The 20,977-nt window shown below is 41.9% G+C and overlaps 1 protein-coding gene across 2 annotated transcripts in view; it reads right to left on the bottom strand.

The window, feature by feature from the left end:
* MYO3A (myosin IIIA) overlaps nt 1-20,977 on the bottom strand; it is a 187,444-nt gene that overhangs the window by 109,598 nt on the left and 56,869 nt on the right. For both annotated transcript variants that reach the window (XM_065398708.1, XM_065398707.1), the window contains exons 5-6: nt 4,545-4,621; nt 1,533-1,678 (exon numbers count right to left, since the gene is read on the bottom strand). In XM_065398708.1, the coding sequence (XP_065254780.1) occupies nt 1,533-1,678; nt 4,545-4,621 (223 nt within the window). The remainder of the gene's footprint in view (nt 1-1,532; nt 1,679-4,544; nt 4,622-20,977) is intronic.

Genomic DNA, 20,977 nt, shown 5'->3' with positions numbered 1-20,977 from the left:
TAGACAATATAATACTTCATTAACCTCCTATTTTACATAACTAACAAAGCATCACAAAAATCTACCAAATATAACCAAGAATTGCTGTCATTTTTCAAGCATATCGATAAAAGCAAATGAACCTAATGACCTATTATTCACTATTTGTATATCGTGACAGGACCCTTCTTTCTTTCAAAGCATAAGGCAATTGATTTTTTCTTTTAAAATCAGGAGTTCTTTAAGGAATTCTATCTTAAATTTCACAAAAAGGGTCATAGCCTCATTGCATTAACCAGCCCATTAACAAAGTATCAAAATTAATGAACACTCTTATTATCTATTTGTGATTCACTAAGGCATCAAATGACAGCAAAAGGATTACATTCAGACCTGGTATAAATGGGTACCATTGCTTTGCCTTCCATGGAATTGCATCTGCTTACTGTAGGTTTGAATTTGGCTCAAAATATTTTGAATCTGTCTTTTTCCTTTGAAATAAAGTGGACATTTTCCACTTGACATACCCAGTAATGCAAAAAGAAATCATTTAAAAATGAGGCTGTTTTTCAAAACAGTGCTACATCCACTAGGCAATGCTGCCTCTCTTTTGGTAGGAGGAACTTGTAGGCTTCACAAATCAAAGGGCAAATCTGGTAAACTTTGCTAACCCTAACAATGGCTCTCTTCTCTCAGCCGCGAAATTCTAAATCTGTGCAACTTTAATGGCGATGTCAAAGAAACAAGTGCCAACTAGCACGTCACTAAGAGGATGTACCACCCTCTTTTCCTTAGGCTCCCATCTCAACGTGTTGCTCCATGTCAGTATAACAAAAATAGAGTTTGAAGTGGGCTTGGATTTTACAGTCACTCAAGAGGAGGAGGAGGGAGGTTGCCCAGTATCTTTGGTTCTTTGAGATGGAAGTTCCTCAGAATACTGTGTGACGACAAAGCATTGTGGGTTCTTCAGTCTTAAAACTCAAAGAAAGCATTTCAGAAGGAGCGCTGGCTGCATGCAGCGTGTGTGGACAGCAGAGTTGAAACAGGCAGTAGGTGCGCTTGGGGGAGGGTGGGAAAATGTACGTTTGTGACCAGGGGAACATTATTCCACTGCAGGGGGTATGATGGAACCTCACAAGACATTTGATTAGAGAAGTTAACTACATGTTGTCCTGACCTGTTTGTAGGAATCAGACTTGACATTCCAAGCTCAGATCACTGTTTGTAGCAGCACACACAGGACTTGACTGAATTCTGCACCCCTTCAGCATAGGGCAGCAGAACTATCCCCGCAGATGAAATGCATGCTGAATTCTGTCCAAGATGGATGCAGTGCCCAGAATCAGCCCTGCACTTCTGGAAACTTGTATATGCTTGAGGCAGAGTGCAGGGCTGATTGTGGGACTGCATGCTTCTGCACTGCTCCCTGGGCAGAATTAGTTCTTAATATTCAGTTGTTAGATATAAAGGTGCCCAAGTTTGGTAGGAGGGAGTACGAGAAAGTGCTGGGGATTAGACTAATACTGTGAGAAATAAGGGTATGAAGACATTACCTTGGTATTTTGAAAAGTGCTCTCATAGGATGCAAGTCAGCAAGAGGTGGATCTCCATCTCCTAGCTCTATGGCAGTGATACCCAGTGACCATGCATCGCATCTGGCATCATATGAGCTGTCCAGCTGCTGCTCACATGCAATGACCTGTGAGAGGAATACAGTTTTTAGGTTCATATTGTTCATTTATGAAAATGTTCATAAGGATCTACACTGAAAAGCACAGCAATTTGAACAGCCATATGGTGAGAAGCTCACTGCGATAAACTAGAAATCTATTGAAAAGTAAGCATTTAAATTACATTTAGCATATTCAAGTCTCCTGCTGGTGCCTGTCATATTGCAGAAAAGCAGTGCTGAAATCAGAGAGAGCAAACTGGTGATTACATCCTACCCCTGCTTCTCAATTCTGCTATAGGAGTGTTGGGGAGGGGGGAGCTCCTACCGACCTATGTATACACCACACCACATTGTTGCCTGAGTATTAAAGGAGTGTACCAGCACATAACATGTAGTCCAATGCGGCTCTGCCTTCTGGCCCCACCATCCCCACGTGGAATGGCAGTGACAGGGACCTCCTCCCCACTAGAGACATAGGTGCAGTAGTATGCGGCCCTTTCTGCTGCCCTCTTTGCAGGATTCCCCTCTGGAGCAGCAGAGAGGACAGCCAGGGTCCCCTCTTCCCCTCACAGAGCCAAGGGCAGCAAGATTCCCTCAGAACCTATACTCTGGTTGCTGGGATACCTGCTTGGGTGGGTTGGTGGGTGGACTGGGTCCACTGTACTATTCTCTCCTTGTCGTGCACAGAGTCCTCTGCTCAGGTGATATTGGCAGAGCCACCCAAAGCAATGGATCTTGGAATTAACATCCCACTGAGAAGACAGTGGCAAGTCAGACCTTTCAGAACTCTTGTTTCAAACAGTCTGCAGACTCAGGCAGATAGTGCATTGGTTTTCTTCATAACTGTGAGGGCCAGAAATTTCCTTTAAAAAAAAAAGATAGCTGAAGTGACACCTGGAGCTGAGCTCCTAAGAATGGGCATATCTCATCTATGTCTTAGTCCAGGCTTTACTCCCTCCAATTTCTGTTCTGCAGAAAAAAGACATACTTTCAGTCTCTGGTGAGATGGCAGTCTAGTGAGGGAGGGTCTAAAGCAGCTTCCCTCTTTCTTTATTTATTGGATTTTTTTTAAAAAAGTGACTTTCATAACACCTATGGATGCATATACAATACATTTGACAAAAGAATATAAAATATGTTGCCCACATTCAATAGAACTTAAAGACTACCCCAGAATTTTGTAACAATACAGCCCCCACTACTCCTGTCTTGGGCATATTGGTTTATCAACAGAAGAACTGCACTGCATAAACACTATAAACATCTTGTTTAATATTAATAAACACGTAGTGCCCCATGCTTCCCTCTGCATCTGCACACAGAGCCTGAACCTGCAGAAGAGCAGAATTCTGCCTTTTGCAGCATTCATCTCCTTCACCCGACCCCATGGAAACCTCTCCACAGAATCCTGCTCTGTAGAGTTGGAGGAAACAGAGCAGAAGCCAGTCGGGCTCCTTCAGATTCTCCTGCCTGAAGCTCATGAGGGAAAGCGGTGGAAGCCAAAGGTTTATTAAAGTACACTGTTTTCCCTCTGCACTCTGGAACCTCTTTTTAAGGAGGGTCCTAGGCAGCTGCAATAAGGAGAATCCCTGGAAGCCATATTTGCTGCAGGAAGCATGCTTAAAATGGCAGAGCTGTGGCAAGGGGTGTCTGTATGGATGACTCTTGCCTCCTGAAAATGCCAAAATCCATGCAGATGTCAGGTGATCTGAGGGATAAGGGGGTGGAACCCCAGTCTTCTTCTGTAGAGGGGAAGCAAACCATGTCCTACACCAGAGAGAAGAACTTGGAGGAAACTCAGTAAGGTCAAACTTGTGAAGTTTCCGCTCCCTTGTGTGAGTTATTCCTGGGGGGAGGGGGGGGATAATGGCACTGTACAGTTCTTCCTCTGCTATGAAACCAGCATCAAAGAAGAAATTTGGTTTACAGTCTGTCCCACTGGACACCCATTCTGCCAGTTTCACAGAGAGAGAATTTCTCAACAAGATGGCCGCCATTAGCGGCACATTCAGAAATGCCACTTTTAATTAAAAACTTTATTTTCGAATTCATTTCAGCTAATTCACAATGACAGATGAGTCGGGAAATTTCAGCTAATTAGCTACTGGGCTGAACAAACAAAGTACAGTTTTTTCCCCTATAAATAGTACAATTGCATATATTATAAAACATTTTTATTTTCTTGCAAACAATGTATTGCTGCATATGCTTATTTAACAAACTTAATTTGTCCTATTGGAGTTTATAATATCTATTTGTATACTTACTCTAGATATAAAAAGCAATCAAAGTTACGACTAAGCTTCAAATATATATAATACATTTTTACTTATTCACACAAATCTTTTGTTGTTGTTGTCTACTCATGAAGAACATGCTGTATTAAAAGCCTCCTGAGCAGTGAGATACACAAATAAAATATATAAAATCAAGAAAGTAACCTCCTGTTTAGTTCCATTCTGCTGTGAAATCTACAATACTCAAACAGGATCACACTGTTCTCAGTCGCTGACTTTAAAAATAGTCTTGCTGGACTGTCATTTAAAATGAGAGGATTGAAGTCACAATATAACCGTGGGCTCTTTCTACCCCTAGAAAGAAACTGATTTCAAAACATACTTTCTCCTCCAAAGAATTTCAACAAGTGATCTATGCAGCTCCTCTTGCTCTAACCACACAGTATTCAATTAAATACATTTGAATTAACATTGCATAAAAGTAAAACAGCTAAAAGAAAATACAAGCATTTTAAGACTACAGGGTAAAAAGCTTTTACAATTGACATTTCCATTCAGTTTGCTAAAACTACTAAAATAAAAGGGAAGAGACACAGAAGCAGAGAGACAGACAAAAGCAATCTGGAATAAATGTATATTTTCAAATGTAATCTAACCTCTGGAGCCATCCAAAAAGGGGTGCCCACAGACGTGTTCCGACGGAGATGAGTGCTGGTCAGCTGAGCAGACACACCTAAAGGAATAAAGGGAAGCTATATTCAGAGTGGTGGTTACTTTTGTTTAAAGTCCATCTGGACTGTGCCATAATCATCTCATCCTGGGAATAAGGATGTTAAGGCTTTTTCCTTTCAAAAGCTCAATCATATCTTTCCAGTTGCCTTTAAAAGAGTACTAAAGTCTCAGTCCTTCTGCGAAGTGTTGAACATCCTCAACTTCCAGTTATTTCAATGGGAGCAGCATTTAGCCCTAAATGAGGCTTTTATGAGTAATCTGACATCATTTTAATGACTAATTATAGTATTTTGATGTTCTTTTTAGGAGGAAGAAACCACAAGTATTACTTGGAGAAGTAGAACTTTTTTAAAAATATGCTGTACCCTTTAATGCATGTTATTTCTTTTAGAGCTACAATACTGACACTGGTACATCTTTGTTTTATGATTTATTTATTTATTTCAATTTCAATATCAATTTCATAAAAGAGATATATCCCGGGGTTCTGAACTGCCCCACCATCATTGAAAATGTAAACCCTAACCATAGAAACAACAACAACAAGTAAGCAGTCGTAGGATAAGAGGGAAGTCCTTTCATGGATCAGTAACAGGTTAAAAGATAGGAAACAAAGGGCAGGAATAAACAGTCAGTTTACACAGTGCAGAGAGGTAAATTTCAGGGTACCCCAAAATTTGTCCTGGGACCAGCGCTGTTCAACATATTCATAAATGAGCTGGATACAGAGGTAAACAGCGAGGTGGCAAAGTTGGCCGACAATACAAAATTACTCAAAATAGGTAAGCTCAAAACTGACTGTGACGAGTTAGAAAGGAATCTCACAAAACTGGGTTGTTGCCCTGGGTGACTCGGCAACAAAATGGCAGATGAAATTCAAAGTTGATAAGTGCAAAGTATTGAACATTGGAAAACATAATCCCAACTATAAAAATGATGGGGTCTAAATTAGTTGTTACTACTCAAGAAAGATCTTGGAGTCAATGTGAATAGTTCTCTGAAAACATCTGCTCAATGTGCAGCAGCAGTCAAAAAGCTAACAGAATGCTGGGAACCATAAGGAAAGGGATATATAAGAAGTCAGAAAATATCATAATTCAACTATATAAATCCATGGTTTGCTTATACCTTGAATACTGCAGTTCTGGTCACCCCTTCTCACAAAAGATATATTAGATTTGAAAAAAGTAAAGAGAAGGGCAGCAAAAATGACTAGGGGTATGGAACAACTTCCATATGAGGAGAGATTAAAAGACTGGGATTGTTTTGCTTAGAACTAAGTGGGGTCTATAAAATCATGAATGGTGTGGAGAAAGTAAATAAGGAAGGGTTATTTACTCCTTCACATACCACAATAACCAGGACTCAACCAATTAGATTAATAGGCAGCAAGTTTAAAACAAACAAAAGGAAGTACTTCTTCATACACTGCACAGTCAACTTGACGGAATCTGTTGCTAGGGTATGTTGCGAAGGTCAAAAGTATATTTGGGTTCAAAAAGGAATTAGACAAGTTCCTGGATGATAGGTAGGCTATTAGCCAAGATGGTCTGGAATGCATTCCATGCTCTGGGTGTACCTAAAACTCTGACTGCCAAAAGATGGGAAGGATGACAGGAGATGGCTCACTCGATAACTGCCCTGTTCTGTTCATTCCCTCTAAAACATCTGGCACTGGCCACTGTATGAAGACAGTTACTGGGCAAGATGGACCATTGGCCATTCTTAATAATAATAATTATAATAATTTAATAATTTATGGAGATATCCTATCTCCTAGAACTGAAAGGGACCCTGAAAGGTCATCGAGTCCAGCCCCCTGCCTTCACTAGCAGGACCAAGTACTGATTTTTGCCCCAGATCCCTAAGTGGCCCCCTCAAGGACTGAACTCACAACCCTGGGTTTAGTAGGCCAATGCTCAAACCACTGAGCTATCCTCCCCTTAAGCTCTTAACAAAACAAAAACAGTTAATCAGTAAGACATTTTTACAAAACCTAAATCTCCACATGCTGTGTCCAGCCCCAAATCTCCCCCTCCCAAATGCCTGTTAAAAATGGACTTGCAGCATGAACTGAAGATCAGCAAATCCAGGCTACTTCACACCAAAGTATGGGGAGTGAATTGCAAAGTCACAGACCCTTCACGGGGTCTGATCAAGAGTCCATTGAAGTCAAGTATCTTCCAGTTGACTACAATGGATTTTGCATCAGGACCATGGAGAATGTCCTGTCATAGATCATAGAATCATAGAAGATTAGGGTTGGAAGAGCAGCTTCCTCTCATACAAAAGAAGGGAACTCTAGATTGAGTGCCTCCACTAATCACAACAGAAGCAATATCACCTAGCGGGGAGAGGTAGTCTATAAGGTAGGCAGATCCAAAGCCATTTAGGGCTTTAGAAGTCAAAACCAATACCTTAAGTTCCACCCAGAAACCAATAGGTGCAGATCCTGAAGTGTTGGTGTCATGTCTGGTGATTGTGCACTTAACAAGCGGGCTGCCACATTTTGCACTTGCTTCAGCTTCTGAACATATTTAAAGGACACTATTCTCCAGACTACAGGTGACAAAGGCATGGTAACAAGGTCCACATTCAGGAGCAGAGTCTGCAAATTCCTGGACAGACAGAGCTGGAAAAATCTGACCAGGTGACTGATAATCAATGTCTAATAGTAGTATGGAACCTAACCAGAACTCCCACATTGTGAACTTTGATAATAAATGATTAATGCTTATCCTCAGTCAGAAGGGGACAGACCCTCTGGTTACTTCCTTCAACCAGCCATAATCCCCTGAGGCTCAGCTAGATTGAACGGCAACCAAACTCATTTTCATCCAGGGCCCAATCTTGCCTAGCCACCAAGAAAGACGCTTAATCACATGCACTGGGCTGGAAAAGATGTAGCGATAAAGATGGATATCCTCAGCGCATCTCTCTTCATGAACTCTCCTAAAGGCCTCAGATACACATTGAATAAAAGGGGTGACAGCACAGAACCTTGGTAGTAACCCCTGAGAGCATTCTCGGGGCACAGGAGCAAGAATGCCATTGTGTGTGTACCCAGGACAGAACCCCAACTGGCAAGGGTAAATTAAGTCAGAAGCATCAAGATATTGTGAGAGTTCTCTCACCACAATTGTTTCCATAATCTTAACCCAAACTGGAATATCAGATACTGGTCAATCAATAATGGATAGACTGTCAGTGTCTGGGGATGGCTCTTTGAACAGAGGCTGAACACGTTTCTTTTCAACTATTAGCATCCCACCATCCCCAGTGAAGGCATCGGCAATCTCCATCAGCAACGAACTCAGTATTTCCCAATGGCCTTAACTGACCATGAAGGAAAATGGATCCAAAGCGCAGGTCATGGTATTAAATTCTCCTGAAACATCCAGAACTTCAGTGAATAAGACTGACCAAAGCAAGCAGAGATAACGTAGCTTTTGTTCTTTCCAGATATTGCCTGTTCTGAATCCACTTCATTTTATCCACAAGAAAACATGCAGTTTTCTCATAATGGGAGCAATTCACATCAGCAAGTGAGTGGAAATAGGCTGGATTAATCAGGCTGTCCATTACCCAGCGCAAATCCTCAGGTTGAGACTTTGAAGATGCTATGGTGGAGGGAAAGACACTTGAGAGGAGATTATCTGGTTTTTACTTTGAATGCATGTATTCAACTCTGATTCACAGCACAACTATACTTGTCCATCATCTAAAAGTCACTTTGCATAGCTACTAAAAATAAGGTCGCATTAAAGCTCCTGTTTGGCAAATCAGCCTGTTATTTAAAAAGAAACATTCAAAATCATACATTTGTAGTTGCCTCTCTCTGTATTTTGCTATGTGAGATAACGAGTGAAATCTGCCCTTTCTCCATAGCTGTAGAGGCCCAATAAGGAGCAGAGCCATTATGGTTCATTTGCCTAGTGGTGAGCAGGATGTGGGGAGCCTTAACATGGCCTCCACATCCTTTGCACACCGTGGAGATCTGCTGCACAGTGGCTTCATTCCTGCTGCTACTGAAGGGAGTCCGGGAGCCAGGCTCTGGCCCATAGATCTATGGCTACATGAAGCCTCCAGCAAAACACACTGCAGAGAGGTTGTGCAGCAACCACAGATGCTACTACAGCCCTAAAGCTGTTTTAGTGCCCATACAGCGACTGTGCTGCCTTAGGATTAGGGAGGAGGAGGAGGTTTCTGTCCCTTTGCTAACCACCATGGAACCCCCCCGTGCCAAGCTCTTTTACTCAGGCTTGGCACAGGGACCAGGATTTGGACCTAAATGCAAAAGAAAGGCAGTAACTGAGATTTGACATTATGCCAGTGTCAGATTTTATAAATAATCGTAACTTTCTGCACAGATAAGGAGCTAACATAAAAGAAATGTTAAATATGCAAAACTGCTCAGTCTAAGTCTAGTTTCTTCTCACTGAAGTGTAATAATTAAGCAAATCCTAGTTATTTATTCTTAACTTCCATAAAAAGCTGATTTAATTTGAATTGTTCATCACTATTTTCTTTAGGCTGATTTTTTTAGACCCTTTTGCTCTTGGCACTAACCTGGCATTTCAGATTACAGAGTGTACGGCTTATGACAAATGAGATTTCTTTGGGCTCTTTCTGAATGTAGGGGAAAGATGATGTCATGCCACACTTGGCAACATTTCTTCCAGCACTTCAGCAACTAATCAAGCATAAACCCAGCCAGCTCTTTTTAACTTGTACATTTTCTAACAATAACATTTTAGGGTTTTTTCTTTACTACTGCTGTAATGAAAAAAATGGACCAAGTATCTTCCGAAGGAAATCTAAAAATCCACTGCCAACACATTTTTCATACAATGCAAAAGTGAAAAATCTTATGAAGATGAACAATTTGATAAATAAATGCACGAGTTATGCAAATACACGGACTCTCTCTCACACACACATATATAGAAAGGAAGGCACTACACTTAGTGATAAGAAAAATAGATATTATGGGTGTGTTCAGAAAAAGATCAGGCATGTTTCTTGCCTATTATGTCTGGTAACTCTAGGCACTGGCTTACTCATGAAAAGTGGATATTTTTGCATAGTACCCTCAGACAGCAGGTATCATACAAGCTGCACATTGCAAGCATTAGCAGAGAAGAAGTACCTGAGAACTAGAGCTACTCAGTTATGATCTTGGACTTAAATTAAGTAAGAAAATAGTAGTGCAACAATGAGTCCTTTATTAATTATTATTATTAAATATTTATATACTGTGATAGCCCCCCAGCCCTGAGTCAGAGATTGGAGGTACATTACGATAGGCACTTCACACATAACAAAAATGTGGTCCTTGCACCAAAGAGCTTACAATCTAAATATATGACAATGGGCAAGTGTAGTGAGGCGGTGTGGTTCCACGCCACCCTGGAGAGAGACGAGTTCCTCTGGACACCAGAGTGGGCGGAGCCAGGGAGCTCTGAGCCCAGGGCCGGCCCACAACATTTTGGCACCTGAGGCGGGGAGCTCAAAAGACGCCCCCATGCCTCTTCGCTTGGGCCAAAACTTTGAAAGGTCTCAATTCTGCCTTCTTCCTGTTTTACTCCTCTCATGGTACTGCTCTGCTACCTACCCCAATAAAGGAGAACTAACAACTTAAAATGCCTTGTTCAAAAATTTTAAGTAATACTTAACTTTCAGATGCCTGAACAGCAAATGTAACTTTTCTTGTCTGCATAGTAAACACTGGCATTTTTATCAGTTTGAATAATCAAAGTGGTGCTTTCCGTGCCTTCTTGGTTGCAAAGACTTAAACTGCTTCCTGCTGAAGGTCCACAGTCTGGGCCAGCTTATGCTCTATTGAGATGGTTGCAAGGCCGACCAGCCTCTCCTGTGTCATTGTGGAGCGTAGATGTGTTTTTATTAACTTCAGCTTGGAGAAGCTGCATTCTCCACTGGCAACTGTTACAGGAAGTGTTAGAAGTATGCACAGAGCAACAAAAGCATTTGGAAAGAGGGTGGTCATCTTATTTGTGCACATATGTTCCAGAACAGCCTTTGGAGTTGATCCTGCTGAAATATATCTTGAAAGGGCTTTCAGTTCATCACCTAAATCACTCGCATCAATATCACGCATGTCATCATGTGTCAACACTGTCTCTAGTGCCCTGCATTGCTGGTGTAGGTCTTCTTCGGGTATAGTGAGGAGTTTTGGAATATCATACAACATCCCAAATATACTGCTGTGCTCCTTGAACTGCATGAAATGTTCTTCAACTGACTGTATTGCACAATCTAGCACCTGGTTAAAGAATTCAACTTTGAATTGTTGTTTGGGGTCTCTTATGGGATTATCCCGTGCCTCGTAATCAAAATGTCTTCTTCTTCAGTGACTCTTGTATTCTTGAATGGATGGGAAAATATCTTCAGTGTGATGTTCCTCTGCCAACTTCTGTGCACTCTTCAGAATGTTTTGAAATCTCACATCTGACTGGTAAGACTGTAGGTATGACTTTGCTTTGACCAGTTGTTCCATTGCTCCAGATATATCAAGGTCAACACCTTGAAGTCTCTTGCTTACAACATTTATGTCAAACAGTATGTCATGCCACAACACTAAGCCACACAGAAATTTGAAGTTATGTATGTTTCTGGTGATTCCATTTCCCTCTGCCACTGTTCTCCCATGAACAGTTCCTGTCATAGCATTATCCTCCATAATGGCAACTATGGCATCATCTATCTTCCCAATTTGGTGTTTGATAGGCTTTATCGCCTCCACTCGACTTTCCCATCGTGTGGCACTCAGTGGTTTCAGTGTCAGAAAGGATGTTCCCAGATGTTGCTTCAAAATTTGCCATCGATGATTTGATGCAGAGAAAAATACATAGATGCTTTGAATTACATGTCAGCTATCGCAATTCCCGTATCTTCCAGCTTTTTAAGAAGCACATTTGTCATACCAGCTCCTGTAGTATCATCAATGTCAATAAATTCTAGAAAATGCTCTCTGACAGTCACCATTGCAGGGACATTTTCACTAGGTTCTGTTGTTGTTAGAAAACGCACCATTAAGCTCATTTGTTCAGTCTGGCTGATGTCAGGTGTGCGGTCCAGAATAACAGAGTAATATCTTGCTGACTTCAGATCTGCCACAATCTTCTGTTTGACTTTTGTTGCCAATAACTGTATGATCTCATTTTGAATTGTTTTTCCAAGGTAGTGGTGTGTGTACATTTCTTGGGTGGTGACTCTTCTTAGATGCTCCTGGAGTACAGCATCAAACTCAGCCATCAGCTCCACAATTTTAAGGAAGTTTCCATTGTTTGGCACATACAGCTGATCTGAAGTGCCACGCAGTGCTAGGTTTTGGGTGGGTAGCAAGCATTCTCACAATGCCAATCAGCCTTCTCAGAACATTTTACCAGTAAAGAGACTCTGATGCAATCTTCTCTTGATGCTGTTCATCTATGGTGGACTTTAACCTTAGTCTCATCTCAAGCTCTTTCCACCTATGGAATGCTCTCTGGTGATTTGCTGCCTTCTCATGGCATGCCAGATTTATAGCCAGATTTTTCCAGTCTTTTGTTCCTGTAGAACTCAATGTGGCTGGAACATTGGACTGGAAGAGTCTGCAACAAAAACAGTATGCAGCATTCTGGGTTTTTGAGTACATAAGCCATGGCCTCTCCACTTTGTCACCATTGGGGATTTCACGCCAGTAATGCGTTGGATGGAAACTTCTATTTTCATTGTCTTTGGGGAACATGAAGTTTTTCACTTGTTGTGTCCCATGCAGTACAAGGAAGTCCCTCAGGCTATTGCTCAAGTGGGTCCACAGTCCTGGATCATCTAGACTTAAGGAACTAAACTCAGCAGCAGCTGTTTCTTGTGCCTCCACCACATTCTTCTCTGGTCTACACTTTTCTTCAGGAATATGCATGGTTACAGCCATTTGAGATGCAGATATGGATGCTGCAGTACTGCCAGGTCACCTGCACTCTGACTAACTGGAAGATCAGGCACCTCCTCACCACTCACACCCTCACTGGGGCCGGAAGGCTCACTGTGAACATTTGTGTCTATGTATCTCAGGAGAGCTCCTTCCTGCTTAGATAGAAAAGCTTCCTTTGCTTTCTTGCTTTTTCTGAATGCTGCCCCAGAGGGGCATTTTCTTCTTTCACTGCTGTTCTGTGCCAGATATAGTGGCTCTCAACACTCAGCTGAAGGGGACAAATAACCAGGCTGGTAGCAGGGCCTGAGTGAGGGAAGATATCAGTGTCTTAAGGGCCTAACTGGCTCCTACTACTTCAGTTGACTGCCTGTTCTCCTCAAGTGGGTTCAGGGAAGCAGCAGGAAACAGGAAGCTCCCTGAGAAGCTGGTGTTAATCAGTCCAGGCTCCTGGAGGTGCTAGAGAGGTACATAAGAGGCTGCTCCTCCTCCTCTCTCTCCCTGCAGCTCCTGCTGCTTTCTGTTATTCCCTCTCACCTTTTCTCTTGCCTGCCTGTTATGTCTCTTGTGCCCTCCTTCCTCCAGCACAGCACTCCACCATCTCTGTGCATCTAGAGCAGAGAGAATACATATGCACCAGCAGCAGACACAATTTTCTACACTCTTGGTCCTAGTGGCGCCCCCCCCCCCCCCACAGTCTGGCACCTGAGGTGGCCGCCTCAGTTTGCCTCATGGTAAGGCCAGCCCTCTCTGAGCTCGCCCCCCAGAGGGTCAGGCGTTGCCCCGGAAGTACAAAGGCCCGACCTCAGAGCTCACTGAGAGAGCAGCTGCCAAGGAGGCCAGATGCCTCTGGCCTAGCTAGTGATTGGGAAACCCAGCGGCCTGCAGTAAACCCGAGGACTGGCCCGACCTGCCCCGTGCCAGCTACCCGGAGGAGATGCCAAGCCTGCCCCGCGCCAGCTACCCGGAGGAGATGCCAAGCCTGCCCCGCGCCAGCTACCCGGAGGAGATGCCAAGCCTGCCCCGCGCCAGCTACCCGGAGGAGATGCCGAGCTTGCCCCGCGCCAGCTACCCGGAGGAGTTGCCGAGCCTGCCTCGCGCCAGCTACCCGGAGGAGTTGCCGAGCCTGCCCTGCGCCAGCTATCCCGAGGAACCCATGGTGCTGGACCCACCTGAGGACACCACCCCAACCCAGGTACCTCAAGAGGGGGAGTTTGGAAGTAGCCCGGGGGCATACAACCCTAGTCTGGCTGCAGCACTGCCAGAGCCTATGTCAGTGTGTTGCGGCCAAGATCCCCACTAATGCAGCAGCGGGTCTTCTGCCACTTCTAGGGCCCCGGGCTGGGACGCAGTGGAGTGGGAGGGCCTGCGTCCCCCCTGCCACCCACCTCGCGGCTGGCAGTCTCCCCCTCTCCCAGGCTCTTTGGAACCTAGGGCCTGGGCCTACTCTTATATACTGTTACTGCTCAGCCCCTGCCTGAGGGCCTGAGCACCTGACTCACCAGTGCCCTGCCCTGACCTAGGGCCTGGGCTTACTGTGTCATTTCTACCTTCACAAAGGCCGCAGAGGAGGACTCCCACGGCCGGACTAATTCCCCGCAAGAACTATTCCCAAGTTTAGTGAGTCGGTGTGGTTCCCCACTGCCCCGGAGAGAGAGGAGCCTCGGCTAAGCTCTCTACAGCAAGGGAATACAACAAACAGATGGAGGGAGCACAAGGTGACAGTGAGACAATTACTATTAGCATAATAAGCACCAGTCAGAGCACAGCAGCTGCATAACCATTGTCAAGTGTTTTGTAATCATCACAGCATAGGTGGGTATTAAGGAGACATTTAAAGGAGAATAATAACAATAACATAGTTGCTTTGCAGATCTTTGCACAGAACTCCTCCCATGCATAAGGGATGGGTGAAAGAGTGAAGGTGCTTCTTGGGAAGTTTTACTAATTGGCTATAAAGGCTGGCATCACTATGACAGGGTTGATGGCTCTATACCATGTAAAAGATGACAAGAGGGTGGGGTTAAGTCATAAGAGTCTTAAAAGCAGTTTGTGCTTGATGTGATGGAAAAGGGGGAGCCAGGGGAAGAGGGAAAAGGCGCAATGCAGTTGAAATGATGAGCCAGGAAGATGATTTTTGCAGCAGCATTTTGACTCTTTTTTAAAAAAAACTAAAACAGTTTTATGGTTCAGGATTCTAGATCTAGGTATGCTGGAGAAAAGGGATCATGAGGAATGTGGGAATAGGAGGAGAAAGCTGTAGGGAGAGCATCCATGCTCATTTTAAAACAATCTATGATAGAGCTGCAACATTTCAGCTGTCTGATGGTGCAACAGAAGGCAAGCCCCCCCCCCCCCCCCCCCAACCCAGCATAAGAGCCAGAATTAGAACCCAGGAGCTCCAGAATACTAGTCCTGTATAATGAACACACACAGGAGGGTCTCATAAAACTATTATGAATGTAACCACCTGTAAACCAAGAGCTGAGAAAGGACCCGGCCTGAAAGGGGTTTAAAAAAAATCTCATTACACAAAAGTTAATTAATGTATGGAACAGATTGTCAGAGGCAGAAACAGTGAGGGAACATAGGGAAACCTGAGTTACAAAGCTCTTCCAGGAAGAACATGCTTTCCAGGGTACAAATACTGAACATAAAGCTGGAGGGTCCTACGCAGGTTGTATGACTCCAAATCACTCCAAAAATGAAAGGTTAGTATTTAAAAAGGATGAATATAGGAATTATAGGGCTTAGATGGATCTCACTGGAAAAGATCAAGGCATGTTTCATAAAATGTATAGGCCAGATTGAAGATACAGGCAGATTTGCCACCATAGAAATAATTCTAGAACTGTAAGAAGACCCCTGGTGAGCAGAAACAATGACCCCCCCAAAAAATAAAAACAAAACAAAAAAAACCCCACCTAAAAACCAAAACCACAAGCTAAACAAGTCTTACACATTTTAAAACCATTCATAAAGGGGCACCCAGGTGCTTTTGCTACATAGTTCTTGTGTTGATTTACTTCGGAGTACTGAAGGTGACAGAGACATTTTAGATGACTCTTTGTAATTCTGTTTTAATAGGCAACAAATTCTTTTTACATAAGCCCAGAGAAGTAAAGTTATTCAAAGTTCAGACTGAAAATCCTTTGGGCTAAATTCAGACATGAATCTAAACTGGACCAATCTAACCTATGGGGGCTGCTCTAACTTATGCTAGCTGGCTATGATCCCTAAATGATCATATGCCGGTGAGCATAGCTAGTGTGCAGCATGTGGTGGCCGGCCCCTGTCCCTGCCCTCATATGTCCCCTGCTCCAGGGCTGAATGGATGAGTGGCACAGGAACTAACAATGCCCACTCTGTGCCCTGCCAGGTGCCTGAGCACCCCCATATTGGGGAATTCTTTTGCTGGCCAGATCCAGCTACTTTCCAGCCTATTTTGTCTAACATACTTTACAGTACATGACATTAGATTACTGCACTACGCATTATATAACATTTATGGTACCCCATGGCATCTAAATGTGAATTAATAGGGAAAGGTTGTTCAATGATTGTGACTGGACTAGGACAGTAACTATGATCCTGGTCTATAAAAAGGGTTCTCCCCTTTGGAAACTGCAGATGCTTTTATGGGGCTTATATTCAAAGCAGCTTGACAAGCTCTTTACTGAGGAAGCTTTAACTTTGAAGTTCTTTGCTTTTATTGGCTTCTGTTAGAACCTCTCTATTAAATGTCATTTAAAAGTAACACATGAATGTCATGTTATCTGGAATGGAGAAATGACAACACAATTATACCCTGTTCTTGATCTGAATCAGTGAAGCAGACAACTTTATTATGGATGCATGCTAGAATGACTAACGCAAATACTAAGCCTTACTATGACTCACTGCTGAGAATAAGCTGAGGGCAGAGGGATAATTCTTTTTATTTTTGAATACTTTAAAATGAAATCATTTTAATTAATGATTACATTTTGTAGAACGATTCAGACAGAGTTTACAGCTAATGTAGGACAATAAAATTTGAGAATGCAATAGGGTAAAATGGCTTCAGAATAATATGTTTTCTACTACTGTTTGGAAAACTTCTGGAGATCATTTTTGGCTAGATTTTCAGTGTCAATGAGACATGTAAATCAGAAACAACATATCAATGATCAGATTGTCTTTTCCCAAAGCGACTTTGGTCCTGAACCTGAAATCCTCACTAAGGCAAATGGAGATTTATCCAAGGACTGAAAAATGACTTCAGGGTTGGCCTTATTAAGAACATAAGAATGGCCATACTGGGTCAGACAATTGGTCCATCTAGCCCAGTATCCTGTCTTCCGACAGTGGCCAATGCCAGATGATTCAGACAGAATGGACAGAATAGGGCAATTATCAAGTGATCTCTCCTGTCTTGCAGTCCCAGCTTCTGGCAGTCAGAGGTTTAAGGACACCCATGGGGTTGTGTTCCTGACCATCTTGGCTAATAGCTATTGATGGATCTATCTTCCATGAATGATCTAATTCTTTTTTAAGCCCAGTTATACTTTTGGCCTTCACAACATCCCCTGGCAATATGTTCCACAGGTTGACTGTGAGGTGTGTGAAGAAGTACTTCCTTACGCTTTTTAAAATATTCTGCCTATTAATTTCATTGGATGATCCTTAGTTATTGTGTTAGAAAAAGGTTATTTACCCCTATACCTATTCACTTGCTCCAAGCCATTAATGATTTTATAGACCTCTTTCATATCCCCTCTTAGTCATCTCTTTTCTAAGATGAACAGTCCCAATCTTTTTAATCCCTCTTCATATGGAAGTTGTTCCATAGCACTAATAATTTTTGTTGTCCTTCTCTGTACTTTTCCCAATCCTACTATATCTTTTTTTAAGATGGAGTGTCAGAACTGCACACAGTACTTAAGGTGTAGTCATGCCATGGATTTTTGTAGTGGTATTATGATATTTTCTGCCTTATTGTCTATCCTTTTCCTAACATTGTTAGCTTATTTGACTGCCACTGCACATTGAACAGATGTTTTCAGAGAACTATCCACAATCTGCTCCAAGATCTCTTTCTTGAGTGGTAACAGCTGACTTAAATCCCATCATTTACTCTGTATAGTTGAGATTATGTTTTCCAATGTTCATTACTCTGCATTTATCAACTTTGAATTTCATTTGCCATTTTGTTGCCCAGTCAGTCAGTTTTGTGAGTTCCCTTTGTAACTCTTCACAGTCAGCTTTGGAGGCAACTATCTTGAATAATTTTCTATTGTCTGCAAACTTTGCCTTCTCACTGTCTATCCCCTTTTCCAGACCATTTGTGGATATGTTGAACAGCACTGGTCCCAGTTCACATCTTTTGGGAACCCCACCATTTACCTCTCTGCACTGTGAAAACTGGCCATTTATTCCTACCCTTTGTTTCCTATATTTTAACCATTTACCAGTCCATGAGAGGACCTTCCCTCTTATCCCATGACTGTTGACTTTGCTTAAAAGCCTTTGGTGAGGAACCTGGTCAAAGGCTTTCTGAACATCCAAGTACACTATATCCACTAGATCACTCTTGTTCACATGCTTGTTGTCACCCTCCAAGAATTCTAATATATTGATGAAGCATGATTTCCCTTTAGAAAAGTCATGTTGACTCTTCCCCAAGATATTCTGTTCATCTGTTTGATAATTCTGTTCTTTACTATAGTTTCAACCAATTTGTGTGGTTCTGAAGTTAGGCTTATGGGCCTGTATTTGCCAGGATCGCCTCTGGAGCCTTTAAAAAAAATTGGTTTTATTTTATCTACCCTCCAGTCACCTGGTACAGAGGCTGATTTAAATGATAGGTTACATGCCACAGTTAGTTGTTCTGCAATTTCATATTTGAGTTCCTTCAGAAATCTTGGGTGAATATTATCAGGTCCTGGTGACTTATTACTGTTTAATTTATCAATTTGTTCCAAAACCTCCTCTAATGACACCTCAATCTGGGACAGTTCCTCAGATTTGTCACCTAAAAAGAATGGCTCAGGTGTGGAAGTCTCCCTCAATCCTCTGCAGTGAAGACCGATGCAAACAGTACATCTAGCTTCTCTGCGATGGCCATGTCTTCCCTGAGTGCTCCTTTATCCCTTCCATCATCCCGTGGCCCCACTGATTGTTTGGCTGGCTTCCTGCTCCTTATGTACTTAAAAACTAACAGCAAAAATATTTTTGTATCTTTTAATAGTTACTCTTCAAATTCTTTTTGGCCTGCCTCATTATACTTTAACACTTGACTTGTCAGAGTTTATGCTGCTTCCTATTTTTCTCAGTAGGATTTGACATCCAATTTTTAAAGGATGCATTTTTGTCTCTAACAGCCTCTTTTACTCTGTTTAGAAATGGTGGCATTGTTATTGGTCCTCATGGGGTGTGTGTTTTATTTGGGATATACATTTACTTTGCACCTCTGTTGTGGTGTTTTTAAAAGTTTCCATGCAGCTTACAGACATTTCACTCTTGTGACTATTCCTTTTCATTTCCATTTAACTAGCTTCCTCATTTTTATATAGTTCCCCCTATTCACATTAAATAGTATTGGCAGAGGAACAAGCTGAAGTGTTTAGTCCAGTCTTATCATTCTGGTCTTATTATAAGGGGACTAGTGGGGGATCAGCATATTGGAAGTCAGTCTACTTCTTTTAGGTGCCTAAACATGGATTAATTTTAAGCACTCAGTTTTTAAAATTTGGCCTGTATTTCTGGATACAAAAGAGGTGTGAATATCACCCAACAAACTATGACAACTAGCACATCCATATATCCCTAGCTTTCGTAAAACTATGCTAATAGTTTACTACTTCTGATAAAAATGTTAATAAAGCTCAAGCCTTTAATGCAAGAAGCAGTATAGTGTCAATGAGTTACAAACGTCAAAGGAATTACTATGTACCCTTCCTACAAACAAAAAAAGCCAGTCCAGTCAATGTATACGTTAATTTAGTACTACCTAAAATGTCTTCAATCTCACTGATGGTAAAAAGAGATTAAATCTAACAATGCATTACCAAAGAAAGATATTCTCTCACACAACATTCTATATAAAGAAACATATTTTTACCAGGTTAGAGATAGGTTGCAAGACTACTAATTTACAATTCAAAGTAATAAAAGACAATTTTGAAGTATCAACAAAGTTTAGATATGCATGGCTCTTTACTTTGGTTGTTTCAGTCATTTGAAGAATAGAATAATTACTTTCTTATTTTGAAAAAAAATCATTGTCTTATTACATTTTTAAAATTAGAGTTGAGCTAGCTAAGGATATCTGCAACTTCTAATTCTGCTAGGAAGAAAGGTTCACATATTAATCAAAGTAATGCCAATTTCAAATATCTCCCCTCAATTTCTCACTGATGAGTCACAGTCAGGATAAGTCTTTGGTTTAGTCATGCTAACGTGCATCCATCATAAACCTATCTGCTTCCTATATTCTAAATCAAACACAGGGTATTATTGTAATCATTCTGAATGCAAGCCCAGATGACATTCTCATGAAACTTTTAACTATAAAGTTACTAAAAGGTCTGTCGCATCTTACGCGCATTTAACATGCGCGATTTCAACTTTACGCGGTCGGCAAAAAAAAAAAAAAAAAAAAAAAAAAAGAGAAAAACAACAGTTTTAATACTATACCTGTAGTGCGGGCGATTTCGCCCGCCATTGAACTCAATGGGGTTTTGGCTATACGCGGTTTTTGCTTTACGCGCTAACCGCGGAACGGAACCCCTGCGTAAGATGAGACAGACCTGTACTTTGGAATTGCTTTTAAAAAAATTTCATCAGGAAAATACCTTTCTTTTTTCTTTTTTTTTTTTTAAGTGCAATGTACAAAATTAAGACAAATGTTTTACCTTTACAGTTAACACGTGCCATTTGCATTGAAATACAAAGCTATTTCAGGAATACGCAGGTCATAACTCAGCCACTAGTCAGTGCTACCCATGTCCCACTGCTCTGAGGCAAACCTTTCTTGCAATAAATATTATATATTAGACTCAGAACAGTTTTATAAGTTTCCCTCCATCTATTTGCTATGGAGATGTACAATAGTTGGACTGTATTGCCTTCTCTCCATATCTTCCACTTGGAACCCACTTTGTCCACAGCAGAGGTTTAAGAGAATTTCCACTATGCGATTATGTGTCCTCAGGCATATCTAGATATTACGGTGATTAGACATTTTTGATACTTGGGCTGAGAGAACTGAGAGGTTTAGGAACATAGCAATTGCCATAGTATATCAGATCTGAGATATATAGTCCAGTATCAGCTACTTCATAGTCTAATTACACATTGTGTAAAAATTTGCCTCCACCTGATGGCATGGGGGCATGTCCTTCAATAAGAAACAGTGTTATAACAAGGTTGATTAATGTACCT

The sequence above is a fragment of the Emys orbicularis genome, chromosome 2, assembly GCF_028017835.1.
Source record: "Emys orbicularis isolate rEmyOrb1 chromosome 2, rEmyOrb1.hap1, whole genome shotgun sequence".
In the NCBI taxonomy this organism is placed as follows: Eukaryota; Metazoa; Chordata; order Testudines; family Emydidae; genus Emys; species Emys orbicularis.
Note: the sequence above shows the minus strand (reverse complement) of the source record. Positions and strands in the feature narration are given on the sequence as shown.